Source organism: Petaurus breviceps, unplaced genomic scaffold, assembly GCF_028583685.1.
Source record: "Petaurus breviceps papuanus isolate PSGF00001 unplaced genomic scaffold, PetGlider_PUasm1.0 76, whole genome shotgun sequence".
Taxonomy (NCBI): Eukaryota; Metazoa; Chordata; class Mammalia; order Diprotodontia; family Petauridae; genus Petaurus; species Petaurus breviceps.
This window is the reverse complement of record NW_027186473.1, coordinates 43,998,766-44,016,210: the sequence shown is the minus strand read 5'-3', so window position 1 is coordinate 44,016,210 and position 17,445 is coordinate 43,998,766. Positions and strand designations below refer to the sequence as shown.

The 17,445-nt window shown below is 38.9% G+C and overlaps 1 protein-coding gene across 3 annotated transcripts in view; it reads left to right on the top strand.

Annotated features, from left to right (window-relative positions):
- RNF150 (ring finger protein 150) overlaps nucleotides 1-17,445 on the top strand; it is a 386,314-nt gene that overhangs the window by 233,396 nt on the left and 135,473 nt on the right. For all 3 annotated transcript variants that reach the window (XM_069105421.1, XM_069105420.1, XM_069105419.1), the window contains one exon: nucleotides 12,014-12,264. In XM_069105421.1, coding sequence (XP_068961522.1) covers nucleotides 12,014-12,264 — 251 coding nt within the window. The remainder of the gene's footprint in view (nucleotides 1-12,013; nucleotides 12,265-17,445) is intronic.

Here is a 17,445-nt window from a genome sequence, read left to right as displayed (position 1 = left end):
AAGCTGTTTTTGTTATCCTTAGCTTGGCTTGTCAGCCTCAGTCCATTCCTAGCTTCATCACCACTGACTTGACCTTTATAATGCCCCACTTAGGTTTGTATCTTCAGAATTTCATTCTTGAGTGTCTCTTATCCCCCTTAGCATGACTTTACATGACTGTATGACTATACAGTTTTGGTCTAGGGATCACATTTGTCTCTCCTCTGGACCTTATGAAATACACTTTCCCCAAATTCAGAGTGTATGTAAGACATATTCCCCTTCTTTTCTGCCCTTTATAACAGGGAGTGAGCATTCTCTAACCCTTCCACCTGCTAGGTTCCCCATTATTTCTACTCTGAAAGTCAGTTCTTTCCTACTACTGAGAAGCAAAAACAACAGGTAGGATCTTCCCTTTTTGAAAGGTGAACTTATGCCTAAGACAAAGTAAGTAGGGGGTATTGTGGTACAGTAGAAAAAGCATGGCTTTGGAGTCAAAGGGCCTGAGTTTAGATCCAGGCTTTGCTATTTACTCCCTGTGTGAGCCAATAACTTGGGCCAAGTAATTTAACTTCTCTTGGCCTCTGTTTTCTCATCTTTAAAATGAGGGGAATAGATTAAATGGCCCCTCCTTTAACCTCAAAATATTCTCTTTCACACTTTTTCTCCTAGATAATCATCACATGAGTATGCTATAGACATAGATATAAATGAATACTATATATCTATATATGTATGTGTATAATACACATACCAATATGTACATGTATCACATGAAGAATCTCTGATTTCATCATAGTAGGGAATTCCCAATACCTGAATTTCCTTTACCTCTGCCAGCTAAGACCCATCAATGACTTAGTAAAACCAGATTTATTTAGATCTGTAAGGGGGCATTAAGTGTCCTCAAATCCAACCTCCTCACTTTACAAATAAGGAAACTGTAGCTGAAGGATCTGCTTGTTCAAGTTGACACAGATCCGAAGTGGTTGAGGCAGGCAGAATTTGAACCCAGATATTCTGATTGTAAATCAGAATTCTATTACTGTCTCAAGTAAGTAAAGTCTTAGCAGAGCTTCCTGAAGCACATAAGGTTTATGTGGTTCATCTAGGGTCATAAAGCCAGTGTCAGGAGTAGGATTCAAATTCAGATCTTCTTGATTCTACCTTGCTCACCATGCAGAATGTCACCGTGCTGGTTCCTACATGTTTTGTGAGCGTGAATGTCTATAAATGTGTATACACATGGATATTTGTGTTTTCTTTTGTTGATCATTTAAATCTAACTCTTCAATTTGCACAGTAGATTGCTAATTTGATATTCAGTTGACCAGCCTGCTGGAAATGTTGTCCATCTGTATGAGGGCTGTTCTTTTCCTGGGGATCATGTGTGTGTGTCTGCATGCAGACATGTGTATTTTGTCTCTGTTTTTCTGTCTCTCCCTCATTATTGCTCCTCCCCTCTCTCTTTTCTCTCTTTCCCTCCCTTCCTCTCTCTCCCCCTTTCTCTCTTTCCCCCAATCCCTCTCCTTATTCTTCTCTTCCTGTCTCTCTCTTCCACCTCACTGATATTCCCAGACTGAGCCTAAGAAGAGTGGGAGAAAGTCTAGGGGAAGTGGTTCCATACCCATCTGAAGCAGGTAGTAGAAAGACGCAATCAGACACCTTCTCTCCTGCCCCAGTTCACTCTAGAGCCCTTTTTAAGAAAAAAAAAATAATTAGTAGGCATCACTACCAGCTAAAAAGCATTAGCAGTAACCCTGGACCCTGTGTATCATTATCATCTATCCCAAGTCCTAAGATCCCCTTATGCTATTATAGTAGCTATTGGCTTAACTATCCATACCCACTTGATCTACCTTGGAAAGAATAAATATATGGGGGGGAAATGATTAAGCACCTATTATGTTTTAAGCACTTTGCTAAATGCTTGGATTATAAAAGAGGGAAGAGGGAAGAGTTCTGCCGAAGGTTAGATGGAAAGGCCCTAGGAGTGCTCACAGCATTGGCAAGGTGCAGCAATCCTTTGTACATACCAGCTTAGAGAACCTAGTGACCACATAGGTGGTCAGTTTCAGAAGACTGAGGGATGCAGTGACAGGACAATTGGTCCTAAGGTCTAATAGTTTTCTATCAAGTCTTCTTCCTAACACTCAATTCCTAGCTTCAAACAATAATAAAGCCAGAACCACAGATCCAGACCCAGGCAGTGGTTCAATGAGTATTGAATATATAATCAGAGGACATGGGTTTGAATCCCAGCTCTGCTGTTTATTCCCCATGTCAATTTAGTCAAGTTATTTAACATCTCTGGCTTTCTGAGTTTCTTCCTCTGTCAAGTGAGACTCCTTATCTATAAGTTCCTTTCATCTTTCAATTATATAGCCTACTTCTGATCACACTACATTCTCTCCTGTGTTTCCTTACCCATATTCATTCACCCCAGTATCTGTCTAATTTCTTATGCACACACTATGCCAAGATTCCTTCTCATCAGACACACTCTTCATTCACCCCATCCTCTGCTTCTCTTCTCTATTGCCTTCATCTTTCTTACATTCAAAAGCTAAATATTCCTGGTGGATGCTTCTGTCTTGCTTGTTTTTGTATCTTTCCTGCAGTCATTTAGATAACTGATTATAGCACTTCAGCTCATACTTTAATTGCATCAGTCTGCCTATATGCATATGTCTCTGCTGGACTCAGGTCTAAGAAGGTTGGGGCACTGTCTTACCTAAATTGGTGTGCCCCCTGCACCCAGCACAAGGTTCTGCACATACTAAGTCCTTAATAAATGTTGATTGAATGAATGAGCTAATGAATTAACTTAATCATTTCTAAAGTGAGGGTAATCATATTTATTATTTATTATCATATTATCTTACTTACATAGTTTTGGAGACTGAGAATCACAGTGGCTGTACACTTTTGGTCACGGTCGCTCTGAAGGAGTTGGGATATATGTCAGAAGAGAAAGCATGGATCCTTGAAGCTGATTGATTTAATGAGGATTTTACACAGAAGGTAGAAGAAAGGGCAAAACTGATTTATGCTTAGTATACCTTCTGGAAGTTTGATTTGATAGCTAGATTTTAGGCCTTTCAGGTCTCCCCAACCAATATTAATCATTGAGTCATGGTAGTGATGGGTAGATGGCAATAGGTTATACAGGAACTCTGATCCTTATCAAAGACCAGAATGCCTGCAATTCAGTCTGGAAAAGAATTCAGTAGGCCCAAGCAGACTTGGAGTCAGAATTGTAAAAGTTTATTGTTACACTTTCCAGCAGGCAGCGGTCCTTAGGGGACCTGCAGGTTTATTGTTAGGCTGTACAGTGGGCAAGAGTCCTTAGAGAACCTGCAAACTTAGGCATAGTTTTAAGGAGTCTAGGCAATTAATCAGATGTCAATTATGCTAACTAGGTGAGTAAGGGTGGAATTAGGGAGGAGTTCAGGAATGCTCAGTGCTTAAAGGAACATGTACTTTTAATGTCAACTGCAAAAAGAAGGAGTATTGCCCATAATTCACTGGGAAATAGCCCAAGGCGGGGGCGACCTGGAGGTATGGTTTTTGGCCTGAAACACTAAGTCAGCTAGCAGTTAAGGGCTGACTGAGAAGTACCTAGTCTGCCACCTATCAGTGTCATGTTTGACAAGATGGATGTTGGGAGCCAAGGCTAACGGAGCCTCAGTGTGTGTATAATTGGCTAAGGAGTTAACCTATAGATAGGGCATTAAAGGATTCATGGTGCAGCTGACCACTTACTAAGGGGAGATAACATTTGCCTAAGCTAAAATGTTTATAGATGGTTTAGTGAAGGATTCATAGGTGTGGCTTGTTATCCTTCCAAGCAGAGATAAACAGTTCATGAGTTGTTGCTGGGCAGAGTACAGCAGGGGGAAGGGGCAGAGTTAATGCTCTGAGGCTGGGGAGGGGGAAATGTGATTTTACAGACTGGGTTTACAAATGGATTTTACAAACTGATATTACAAAGTGAGTTTACAAATTGATTTTACAGACATAGATCCCAATCACCCCATCAGTGGCAGTGGCTAGCATTCAGATTCTAATTAAATCTGAACACCTTTAATATTGTGATGCATAATGTTCTGTCATGACAGTTACTTAAAAATTCATGGAATCTTTGCTTTAATCACTTGTAGAGAGAAAAAACAGAAAAATACTAGTAATAAGCTGGTGCTGAGGAAATATTATATAGTGACAAAGGGGCCAGCTTAGGAGTCAGGAAAACCTGCCTCAAATCCTGCAGCTGACCTTTACGAACTCTGTGACCCTGGGCAAATCATTGGCCCTCTCAGGGTCCCAGCAACTCTGTAAGACTATGGGTTACCTTGTTTACCTTGTTTTTTTTTTTACCTTGTTTACCTTGCTCCAGAAGTAATTTTCTCACTGAGAATTCACCACATTAATAATTCCACAAATCCCACACCAAAAAAACTAATGCTGAGTCAGTATGACCAGAAAACCTCTCTATTCAGAAGCAATGCTGTATCTATGTGTGTCTGAGTGTGTTTCTATACCCTAGTGTAAGGCATATGTGCCTATTGTTTCTCTAAGATATTCCACAACCTCCCTGTAACATCTGTGGCAGGTCCCCACAAATGGTACAAAAGAAATCTATCCACATCAACAACAAAAAAACAGCGACCAAGATGTTTTCTTAAAAAATTTTTTTTTTCTCACAAACTCACCCTGACCTAATTGAGAAGCAGTGTGATATGGTGGGTAAAGGGCCTGCCTTGGTGTTAGGCAGGCTTTGTGACTTGGGACAAATCACTTAACTTTCCAGTGCTCCAGGAAATTCTCTGATATTATTACAACAAAGGCATTTTCAGATATGACATCACTAGTCTGAACCACCCATCGATGACCAACCCCCAAATCACATAGCTAAACTAGAAAAATGAGAATGATTGACATACACAGAGTACTAAGTACATAGTAGGGCCTTAAGAATGCTTGTTGATTGGTTGATTGATCTGAATGTCAAGAGGTCATCTAGTCCATATTATACAAATGATTGTATAGATGAGAAAACTAAACCCCAGGAAGGTTAAATGATTTTTCCATAATTTTTTTTCTGAACTTGTTTTGACTGAACATTCATATGTGTGAAAGTAAATACATCTTTATTATCATAATTATCATCCATAACCATATATACTCATATATGTATACTTTGTCTTCTCCAGAAGACAACAGCAGAGATTCTTCCTTTCTTTGTGCTTGTGTATCTACTGCCTAGCATAATGCCCACACTTACTGGGCGCTCAATTAATGCTTGTTGATTCATTATTTACTGCTACTATTATTATTATTACATGACTATACCCCATTGAATGCTCTTGTGGTTCTGCTTTTTTCTCTTTGCATTTTTTCCTATAAGGAGATAAGACTTCTTCAAAACAGCAAGTGTTCTCTTACAAAGAAATTAAGATATTAAATGACAACAAGAGTAATTTAAGGAGGGCAATCTAAGAATCCAAATTCTACCTAAGTGTCCCTAGGAGACCCAGGATGAAATTCCAAATTCCACAGCTCAGAAAAGATTAATGCAAGCAATAAACAAATGAATAAATCTCCCGGAGTAAAAGTAAAATAAAAAATAGAATTGAATAAGTGGGCCCCTCCCACTGGGACTGCAGAGAACAGAGGTACCACTTAGATGCCCCCATCAGGTGAGATTATTCCACTGTACAAAGGAGATCATGTTTCCCTTGAGACAAAGCTGGCCTCATATACTTAATCCTTCACAAAGCCTCAGACCACATGCAATGGTTAGACATTAGCAAACAAGGAAATTCAAGGACCAGCAGCATCTGCATGAGATTCAAGTTACTGTCAATAGTAATTCCCAGAAAGAAGCATAGGAGGCTAATTATTATGAAGCTGGACATTGGTGTTTGTTGGGTGTTTGGTTTGATTTGGTTTGCTTTTTTAAAAATCCATCTAGGGACAGCTAGGTGGCACAGTGAATAGAGCACCAGCCCTGAAGTCAGGAGGACCTGAGTTCAAATGTGACCTCAGACACTTGACACTTACTAGCTGTGTGACCTTGGGCAAGTCACTTAACCCCAATTGCCCTGCCTTCCCCCCTCCAAAAAAAAAATTCCACCTAGTACAAATGTTTCAGGAATTCTTTCTATTTAATGGATCTGAATATAGCAGAGCATCTTGGTCCTGGAGCTGCGCATCAAGGTGCCTACACAAGTGAAATGAAACCAAAATGGACAAGATTGACAGTACGGAAATTTTGTTAGAAAGGTATCTGGTAATCCAGATTAGATTGAGTGAAATCCCTACCCTCCTGAGTTTCGGGAGGCCTGAGAAGTTAAGGCCAAGTCAGGAGAAGCAGCACTAATTGTTTGATAACATCTTTTCTTGTCCAGCAACATATCCTTTGCCGCCACCCCTAACAATAAGGATAGTGTGAGTAACACGCTTTTGGGGATCACAGGACTTCCAGGTAGGGTCAGGGAGTTAGCCTGGCATAATTGTCCACAACCCAGTGCTTCCCTGGGGACCCTTAGAAAGATCCACATTATGTACCCCTTAAAATAGCAAACCCCTTCTCACTGAAAGAGCTCGGGAACAGAGTGTGCAGAGGAAGGTGTGATGTGGTGCTCACTAGGGACACCCATACTGATACAGAAGCAGGAGTGAGGGTCTACAATTCTGTCCTTCCTGGTTAGTCAAATTCCTCAAATCCCTAACTTTATTTCCCTCTCCATATATATTCTACATTCCCTCTCTCTGTATATAGTCAAATTCCTCAAAGTTTAGTCACATTCCTTAGACTCCTCATTTTATTTCCCTCTATATATTCTACATTCCCTCTATGTATGCAGATTACATAGGCATGGTAGTGAGGATACTTGTGACCGGGCATAACCCCTCAGGCTTAAACTAGTTTTTCCAGTTTAACCTTTTCTAGTCCACTTGGAGCCAGGATGGCCATTGTCTTAATAAAATAAGATAAGCGAGCTTCCCCACAGCTATTGACCATCTCCCAATAACTTTTGTGGGAGCAAAACAAGATACCATTATATGCCCTCTTACAATAGGATGACCTGACAGTAGATTTCAAGAGGAGTGTAATGCAATGAAAAAAAAGTAGAAGTCTGGAATTGAGACCTGGTTGCCAGTACTGTCTCTGCTTGGACAATCTATCAACCCATCAGCCCCGCAACAAGCATTTATTAAGGGCCTATTGTATGCCAAATCATGTCTGTTCTCTGGGCCTGAGTTGTCTTCTATATAAAATGAGGACTTTTTGCTAGGTGACCTCAGAGGTCCTTTCCAACTATAAATCTATAAGAATGAATAAACAAGGCATTTATTAAGCACTTACAGAGCACTGAGGATACAAATAGAAACATTACTATTCTTCGTCTTCATGGTCGTCTATGAAAGAGGGCAAGCACACAGGGGCATCAGAGTCAAAAGGAAAAGTTCTAGAACGCTATGATCCTTTTATCTTCAGACTGTCCTGGTTCAATCGATGGCCATTTGTTTGATGAACATCTGTTAATCACCTACTATGTGCAAAGCACTATGCTAGTTATTGGAAGGGATACAAATTGAAATAAAACAATCCATGCCCTCTGGAGAGAGGAGATACAAGGTTAAAAAAAAAAAAGCAAAATCTCTGCCGTTAAGGAGCTTACAGTCTTGTAGGGAAATAAGATTTCAGCTCAGATAGATATATAGAATGTCCCAAAAACCTTATGTGCTGTTTTAAAGTTTAGTAGCTTAAACGTGCACTAAAACTTTTGGGACACACAATATAACTAAAAATTAAAAAATTCAATATCTTTCTAACTTTGAGAAACTAATTACCAGACACAACAACAACAACAGCAAAATACAAAGCAACAAAAACGATATCCATTTAAAAAAAGGCAACAATTGCTTCTGGGTTTAAAGATGTTTACAAAAAAAGACATTCTCTGCTGTTATAACTAGTCATTCCTTGCTGTTAGAGAGAGAGAGAGAGAGAGAGAGAGAGAGTGTGTGTATGTGTGTGTGTTCAACCCCTGTATCATTTTTTCTTGGTGATATAATATTACATGATGAGTAAAATAGAAAGGGTCCAAACTGCTCTTAATTCCCAAGTGGGGAGAATATATAGAGCAAGAATTCCTTTTCATATACCACTTTAGAGGCTTACAAAGCAGCTTCCTCACAACCTTAATAGGAGCGTAGTACAAGTATTACTAATTCTCATTTTATAGGTGAGGAAAATAGGGGTCTGAGACATTAAATTTAAAATTAAATTATATTTAGACAGAAGAAAGAAATGGCAAATCACTCCAGTATCTTTGCCAAGAAAACCTTATATGGGGTCATGGAGAGTTGGACATGACTGAAAATAACAACAAAAAATATTTAGATAGTTAATAAGAGACTATGAGGAGATTTGAATTCAGGTTTCCTGATTCTAAGCCCCATGGACTAGCCAGGGACACCAGACTGGTTTTCTAATTGCAGCTTCTCTGATACTCTATCACTAGTGAAATATTCAGCCCTAACCCTAATCCTTTGAGTATGTATGCTAATTCTAGTGCAACCCCAGGAGAGAGTAAATCTATGGAGACAAAAGAGAAGAAAAAGGCAATTGTCTAGATGATTCAGTCCTATAAAACCTTTTTGTCTTCAATTAGACAGATTTTTTTTTAATTCTTATTTTTTGCTTTAGGCTTGTGCTTTCATTGGTACCCAGAATTCCCTCACCTCTTACAGAGGTACTACTCTCAGTAGTTCTAAAACTTTTTCATCTGAGGATTTCTATACACTCCTAAAAATTATTCAGCCCCCTGCCCCAAGAGTGTTCATTGATGGAGGTTGTACTAGTAATTCAAACACCGATGTTAGGATAAAATAGTTTTGGATTCTCAGACCCCCTAAAAGGGTCTCAGGGAATCCCAGGAGTGTTCAGATCACACCTGGAGACCCTCTGTGCTCTTTTTAGCAGTTAAGAGCCTTAGATACTTATTTGAGACACTGGGACTTGTCCAGGGTCACATAACCAGTATGATTCAGAGACAAGTCTTCAACACAGATTTTAGTAACTTAGAGACTGTTCTCCATCTACTACTCAAAACTGGCTCTCAGATAATAGGTAAATAATGATGACAAAAGCATTTGTTGTGGGTTTTGTTATTTCTGAGATTTCCTGGGGAGAAGGTGATAATGATTGCTTAAATTTTCAGTATTATTTGCCTAATAATCATTTCACTTCACTAAACATGAAGAAACATAGCTTAGAGAATCTGGCAATTTCCAAAAATGCTATAAAAAATAAAATCTGAGTCCCTTGAACATATGTAAAGAAGGTAGGGAAAAAAAGCATATGACCATGTTGATCTGTTGGCAAGTTACCCCATAGCTTGTAAAGAATCCATTTTCGGTTGTTTGAGTACTTGCTGTAGGAGAAAATTGCCTTCTTGAAAATGAAGAACAGTTTTGTTTCATTGAGTATTCAGAGTTTGACCAGAGTATATACCCATGCAAGTGGAACCCAGCAGGATAGTGCTTAGGTTTTGGTTGCATATCTAAAGTACCCTCTCCATAGTGGTCCACAGAATGCTAAAAGTCCACATTATTTTAGTGCTTTAAAGTTTACAAAGCATTTTTTCACCAAGATGTTTTTGAGGTAATTAGTATGTATTGAAATTATTCCCAATTTATAGATGATGAAACTGAGCCTCAGAGAGGTAAGGTGACTCTTCTCAAGTTTTACACAGCCAGTAAATATTGGAGCTAGGATTGGAGTCAAAGTCTATGTGAAATCCAGTGGTTATTTTCCATGACACTACAATGAAGTGCTAGTGTGAAAAGGGTTGCCTCCTAGCTCTTTCTATCCTGTACCCTAATGCTATGACAGCAGCCTGCTAGGACCTGGGCTCCATTGAGAGGAATCAGTTAAACCCAACCACTTGATGCCCTTGTTGGGAATTGCAGCTACCAACCTGAGAGTTATGGATGCCCATCTCAAAACCGGCTTTGGTTTAATTATATTCCATATGAAGGCTCTGGGGCAGCTAGGTGGCACAGTGAGTAAGAGTAGCGGCCCCAGAGTTGAGATGACCTGGCATTAAATCCCGGCTCTGATACTTAGCACCACACCCAGAAATAACTGGCCGTGTAACCTTGAGCAAGTTACTTAACCCCAATTGCTTAAAAAAAAAAATGAAGGCTCTGGCTAGAGATGTCCTGCCTCTCTTATCCCTCACTGCTTCCCTATACACTCCAAACTCAAGCAACACTAGACTACTTTCTGTCTGCTAATCATATGTAATTTATATTATGTAATCATTAGTTATAATTACAATTTTATAATTTGTTTTAATATGAAAAATAATACAGAATTCCTGTATGTAGCACTGGTAAAATTACTTTAATCACTGCTTTACGATTTTCAAAATATTTTGCAAAAACATATCATTTGAGCCTGAGAGGAAGGTATTATTACTTGTTTTTCATAGGTATGAAAATAGATTCATAGAAAGTAAGTGATTTGTCCCTGGTCATACAGCTGTTAAGTACCAAAAGGGAATTAGTCTTTCTAACTTCAAATCTAGGCCTATATCCTTTTTGCTACCCACTTATTCACATCTTGCACCTTCCCCCTTTATGCTGCTGTTCAGACTTCTTTCAGCACCTGGATGTCTTTCTTCCCTTCTTCCCTTCCTCCTCCCAAGGTCTGCATATAAAATTCCTATCCATACCATAGTTACACAAACATAATTTCTACCTTATTAAAATATAATTTCAGTTCTAAAACCCTCGCTGGTCCTTCCTAGGTTACCCCCAACCAGTATGGTAAAGTGTAAAGCACTCAAGACTTCAGTTCATAGAGGATTGGTTTAATTTCAGGCTTCAGTACTATTTAATTCTATGGCCAGAGGCAAATTATCTCCCCTCTCCGAACCTCAGTTTCCTCTTCTTTGTTGTTGTTGAGTCATTTCTCTTATGTCTGACTCTCTGTGACCTTATTTGGGGTTTTCTTGGCAAAAATACTGGAATGGTTTGCCATTTCCTTCTTAAGTTTATTTTATAGATGAGGGAAACAGGGTTAAGTGATTTGCCCAGGGTCACACAGCTAAGTGTCTGAGGCTGGATTAGAACTCATGAAGATGAATTTTCCTGATTCCAAGCACTCTATTCATTGCACCTAGTAACTGTGCCCTCCTGTTTTGTACAACCAAAGTAATAATAACTTGTAGAGATCAAATGAACTCATGCATTCAAGAGCTTTGTAAATCTTAAAACACTGTAAATGTCTGCTTTTATTAAGTTGTTTACTTCTGTTATCCTATCCCTCTCTGAGCTCCACTATTTTGTAAATTCCCCAAAGTCCGGAATTGTCATCCATTCCAGGAACATTTGTAAAATACCTATTAATGTGCAAAGCACGGTCCTATATACTCAGGGAAAGGCAAAGGTGTATAGTAGGTAGCACACTGAGTTTGAGCTGATATCAAATCACAGCTCTGTCATTGTCTAGTTTTATGATCTTGCAATTAACCACACATTTGGAGCAAGGATAGGATTTAGGACAGGATTCATGGTTAATTCAGTTATCCACTCATCTCTCAGTCTCATTCCTATCTGTAAAATGAAGGAGCTGGCTTAGATGACTTACAAGGTCCCTTCAAGCTGTACATTTGTAATTCTTAGATACAAAGACAAAATGAAAAGCTATTCCTTCTCACCTTTTTATTCCCCTTAGAGCCTAACATAGTGCTTTGCACTCAGTAAGCGCTTGATCAATATTTATCATCCAGGATCAAATTGAACTATTCAACCTGGCTCGTGTACTATATAGCAATGTAGCTGAGCAGCAAGAGAACTCTTTTTCCCCCTATTATTCCTCCTTCTCAGTATTCATAGACCTATCCAAAGATGTCTGGTGGTTTGGTGAGCATTGCTTGGTTCTAGTTCTCTAATGATGCTTTCTTCCTCTCTCCTCCCCACCCCCTTCCCTTCTACCCCACCATTCTCAAAACAGGTGTGCAAGACATTGTTGCAATAATGATTCCAGAGTCAAAAGGAAAGGAGATAGTGACACTTTTGGATAAAAACATTACTGTGATGATGTACATTACCATTGGGACCCGTAACTTGCAGAAATACGTCAGCCGCACGTCAGTTGTGTTTGTGTCCATCTCCTTCATTGTGTTGATGATCATATCACTCGCTTGGCTGGTCTTTTATTATATTCAGAGGTTCAGATATGCAAATGCAAGGGACAGGAACCAGGTGAGTAATACATGTTTTGATTTTTTCTCTTCCTTGTTTAATATGGACAGACCTGTCCTATGTTACATTATTAGGGGGGGAAAAGACTCCATGGGTCAAGCTTCCCTTTGTTGATTTCTTTAGAATTATTCCTTTGAGAAGTGTATCATGATAAGGGCAAAAGAAATAACTCAGTGCTGTAAATGCCAAAATCCACTGGGAAAGCTACAGACTTGCCTCCTTGCGAACAAAAGGGAAAGGGAAAGGAGATACGAATTTGAAAGCTGGGATTTCAAACTCATGATGGCTACTGTTGTCTGAATACTGGGATTTGTAAAAGCAAGTTGAATCTTGTGAAAATTGATATGAGACCAGACTCTCTAGTCCTCCCATGTTTCTTAGGATTGTTTTAAGGAAGCATCATGGGTATATGCATGAGTCATGACAAAGGGAAAGCTGAGATACATCTTCATCCACTCAGTGAAGCCATGCTCATATAGAAATGGTCTGTTCCTGTTCAGGCTGGGGTTGTATCTAGACACATATCCACCCAGAGTTAAAGCAATTATCCACGGATTTGGGGTAAAGGTAGGATTTAGGGCCAGAATTAGGGTATTGGTTAATTCAGTTACCTACTTTTCTCTGCATAGGTAAACACATTAATCTGTGTAGATTTGTTTTGTGGCTTACCAAAAAACAAATGAATTAAAAAGTAAGAGAGCAGAAGCCACTACTAAATTCAGAATAACTTAAAATGTTCCCTTGGTCACATTTTATTAACTTTCTTATGGATTAACGCATGTTTCCCCCCAGAGCCGCTCAATGAAGACAAGCTGACACAATCTTGTGATCCACATAGACAATTTCCCATTCAGCTCTTGAACAGAGTGGGAGTCAATAAGCATAAATTCCATTTGAAAATTGCAATTTTGCTTCCATTTAACAAAAAAAAAAATCCTGGCTAGTTTTAGTAAGTTTAGCTCACACGCCTCAACATTTTGTGGACAGCTCCTAAAGAATTTACCTCTCTGGGTAGACATAAGCACACAACTTGACGTCTGTATCTGAACAGGCTATTTGATTTTGATCCAAAGTATCCAGGTAGGATTTTTGGAGGGGAAGAGGCTTGAATTAGCCAAAGACTTGTTTCCTTTCTCCACTGCACTGTATAGACAACCACCGGAGGGGAGTTACCAGCACCTTAGGGGAACATTACTCTCTTCATGCCACATTACTTTTCTAAGGTATCTTTGGAAACAACTCAGATGCATCTGTCAGTAAAGTGGGATCTGTCACATGTTCACCACATCGGGAGTCTTATCATGCGGCACAAAGAGTAACTTTCTCAGTGAAATAGAGAGAAAATAAATCTGTATGTCTTTTCCCCAAGTGCAATTTTTTCCAGCATGAAATGTTACAGTTAAAATAGTTGAAAGTCTTTTATGTATGCCAAAATCTGGTTGACCTAATAATATATGTTAAGAAGTAGCTAAAGAATAACCACTTTAAATATGCACATGTTGGTGCTTTTTAATGTAGCTACATTATCAACTCTGAATTTTAGTGCATGGTATCTGGTTCTGCTCTTACCTTTATGACCCCTCACTCTCAGTCTCCTCTGCTGGATTTTCATCTAGGCCATGCTTACTAACAATGGGTATCCCCCAGTGGTCTGTCATGAGCTTTCTTATCTCCTCTCTCTGCACTATCTCATTAGGTGATCTCATCTGCTGCCATGCATTCAGTTATAGTCACTATGCAGGATTGTCAGATTTATCTCTCCGGACATAACCTCCCTCCTGACTTCCAGGCTCACATCACTTGTTGTATACCTAACACTAAACATTAACAAAACAGGACTTTATTATTTAATTTAATTTTTTAATTTAAAAAATATAATTTATTTATTATTTTTAATAAATTTTATATTTATTTTATATATAAAATAAAACTAATAAATATAAAAATTATATTTCTAATTTATTATGTAACTAATTTAATAAAATGATTTAATTAATTATTTAATAAGCATTAACAAAACAGGACTATATTATTAATCTTTATTACATAATTCTTCCCTCTTTCCAACTTCCTAATTGCTATCACTGTCTTCCCACTGACCCAGGCTCCTAGTCTCAGTATCCCCTTTAATGCTGTTCTTCTGCCCACCCCATGTGTTAAGCTGTTTCCTAATCTTGTCACTTCCACTTTCACCACGTCTTCCCATATGTTACCTTCTCTCTACTCACACAAACACCACCCTTGTGCAGGCCCTCATCAGCTTATGCCTAGCCTACTGGACCAGCTCCCTAATTATTGATCTCCCTGCTTCAGGTCTCTCATCACTCTAGTTCCCAGTCCATCTTCCACTTAACTGGGAAAAGGATCTCCAGTCTCTATCATACATACACACACGCATGCACAGATATATACACGCAATAAACTCCAATGACTTCTAATTCTTTTAGTATCAAATAGAAAAATCCTCTTTAGCTTTTAAAGCCTTTTCACAAAGCACTTCCCATCTTTCTAATCTTCTTTATAATTTACTCCCTTCCAACTACTCTACAATCCATCAACAATGGCCTTCTTCTTGCTCCTCACACAGGACAGTCTCCCAACTCTTTGCCTTTTCAATGGCTATTCTCTATGAATGCTCCGCTCCCCCTTTACTTCCACATCCTGGATTCAATTCAAGCTTCAGTTAAAATCCTGCCTTCAACAAGAGGCTTTTCCTATTCCTCCTTTCCTCCCAGCCTCCATTGTCTTCCCTCTGAAATTACCTCTTATTTATTCTGTATATATCTTCTGTGTACACAATTGCTTGCATGATATCTCCCCTTTAGACTGTGAGGTCCTTGAGAGCAGGGCCCATGTTTTCCCTTTCTTTGGGTCCCTAGGACTCAGCACAGTGCTGAGGGGGGCACAGAATACGCCCTTCATAAAGGCTTGTTGACTGATTGATATATTAGTTTTATAGATGAATTTCATTTAAGCCATGAAATCATTTTATTAAGATGGATTCTTTTTTTGGTTGTTGTCTTCTAAAGCATGTGTGTGTGTGTGTGTGTGTGTGTGTGTGTGTATTTTAAAATCATTTCTCTCACAAGTACTGAAGTGAATTATTTACACATCATCTCCTAAAGCACAGAGCAGATCTGTATTTGATGTACTTAGAGAGTAATTTTTTGTGTTATTCTTCTTAATAGCAACTCTCTTAAGGTTCATGTTGCATTTGGAATCTCTCCAAGAACTACTTTAACAAGAAGTCATTGTTATCAGTGAGCATTTTGAATTGTATTTTTATCAGTCTTTCCAAAGAAGCCCTTAACCATCACACTTGATGTCTATCAGGGATTTTTTTTTATGACTGGTCACATTTCCCACAATCACAGACTCAGGAGAAGCCTCAGAGGCCACTAGGTCAAACCCAGAACTGAACAAGATTCACTTCTATAACCAAAAAGTGACCAAAAGGTTTTCACTTGCAGACTTCCAGTGGAAGGGAGCCCACAACCTTCTTAGACAGCCCTAAGTGGAATCACTTTGGAAGAGTCCAGCTGACATGTTGTGTTTGGCAGTTTGTCTCTTCCCTTATAATAAACCTAAATCCCACCCATTTTTCCTGGTTGTGACTTCTGTGGCCAAACAGCACAACTATAATCCTTTTACTTGATGGCTCCTACAAATACTTAAAGACATCTCGCATGCTCCCCTTCAGTCTTTTGTTCTTCAACCTTTTTCTTTTCAACTGATCCTCATATGGCAGGAGCTCAAGACACCCCCCCCCCCCATACTCTCCAGCTTACTGATGTGCTTCCTAAAGTGTGGTACCCAAAGCTGAACACAGTACTCCAGGTTAGGTCAGACTAGGGCAGAGGACAGTGGAACTACCACCTCCTTATTCTTGGAAGCCACACCTCTTCCTGCAAAAAGACCTTATTCACTCCCATATCACACTATTGACTCCTCCTATTGAGCCTTCTCTCCCAACACACCCCCAGATCTTTTTCAGTGAACTGCTATCTAACTGTCCCTTTCCTGTCTTATATTAGTTAGGTTGATTTTGAAACATATTGAATTACATCTTTCTAGATTTATCTCAGTACTCTAACCTAAGGAGTCAGCACTTTTAGAAACCATTCTTAGCTTACAGGCTGTATAAAAACAGATGGGCCAGACTTTGCTGACCCCAGCTCTAACCTGGCAAGATCTTTTTAAATATTGACAGTCTTTCAGTGTGTTAGCTAGGCTAGCCAGATGGATGTGATTGTCAGATTGTAGAACCATGGTATCTTATGACTTTTTTAAAATCACTGATAGAAAAGTTAACCAGCACAGAGACAAATACAAATTTGGGGTAGGGGAAGGACTCCCCTTTGGAAACTTCTGCCAAACAGGTATTGACTGATTAACAGCTACTCTGGTGAGCTGCTGCATTATATAGCTTCTAACTGACAGAAACAGAGGCCATAGCACATAAAATCAGTAACCAGGCCCCTAGCTCCCAGCACAAGAAGCATGGGGCAGAGTCCTCTGTGCCCCTGGAGTAGAGAAACACTTTAAAAGGCAGGAACTTGACAATTATAATGGGCAAAAAGCAACGACCATAGAATCTTAAAGTCAAATTAGAGAGGTAGAAGAAAAAATAACCAATTATTTTAAAAATACAATTGACAAAATGGAAAAAAATTTCACGGAAGAGAACAACTCCTTGAAAATTAAAATTGGCCAGATGGATAAGGAGGTACAAAGCCTAACTGGAGAAAATAAATCCTTAAAAGGAAAAATTGTTCAAATGGAAAAGGAGGTACAAAAGTTAACTGAAGAAAACATTTCATTAAAAATTAGAATTGGACAAGTAGAAGCTAATGACTCTATGAGACATCATGAATCAGTCAAACAAAATCTAAAGAATGAAAAAAATAGAAGAAAATGTAAAATATCTCATTGGAAAAATAGCTAACCTGGAAAATAGATCCAGGAGAGATAATCTAAGAATTATTGCTCTACTGGAAATCCATGATGAAAAAAAAAGAGCCTGGACGCTGTCTTCCAAAAAATCATCAAGGAAAACTGCCCTAAGGTCCTAGAACTAAAGGGTAAAACAGTCATCACAAGAATCTACCAATCACCTCCTGAAAGAGATCCCAAATTGAAAATGCCAAAGAATATTGTAGCCAGATTCCAGAGTTATCAGGT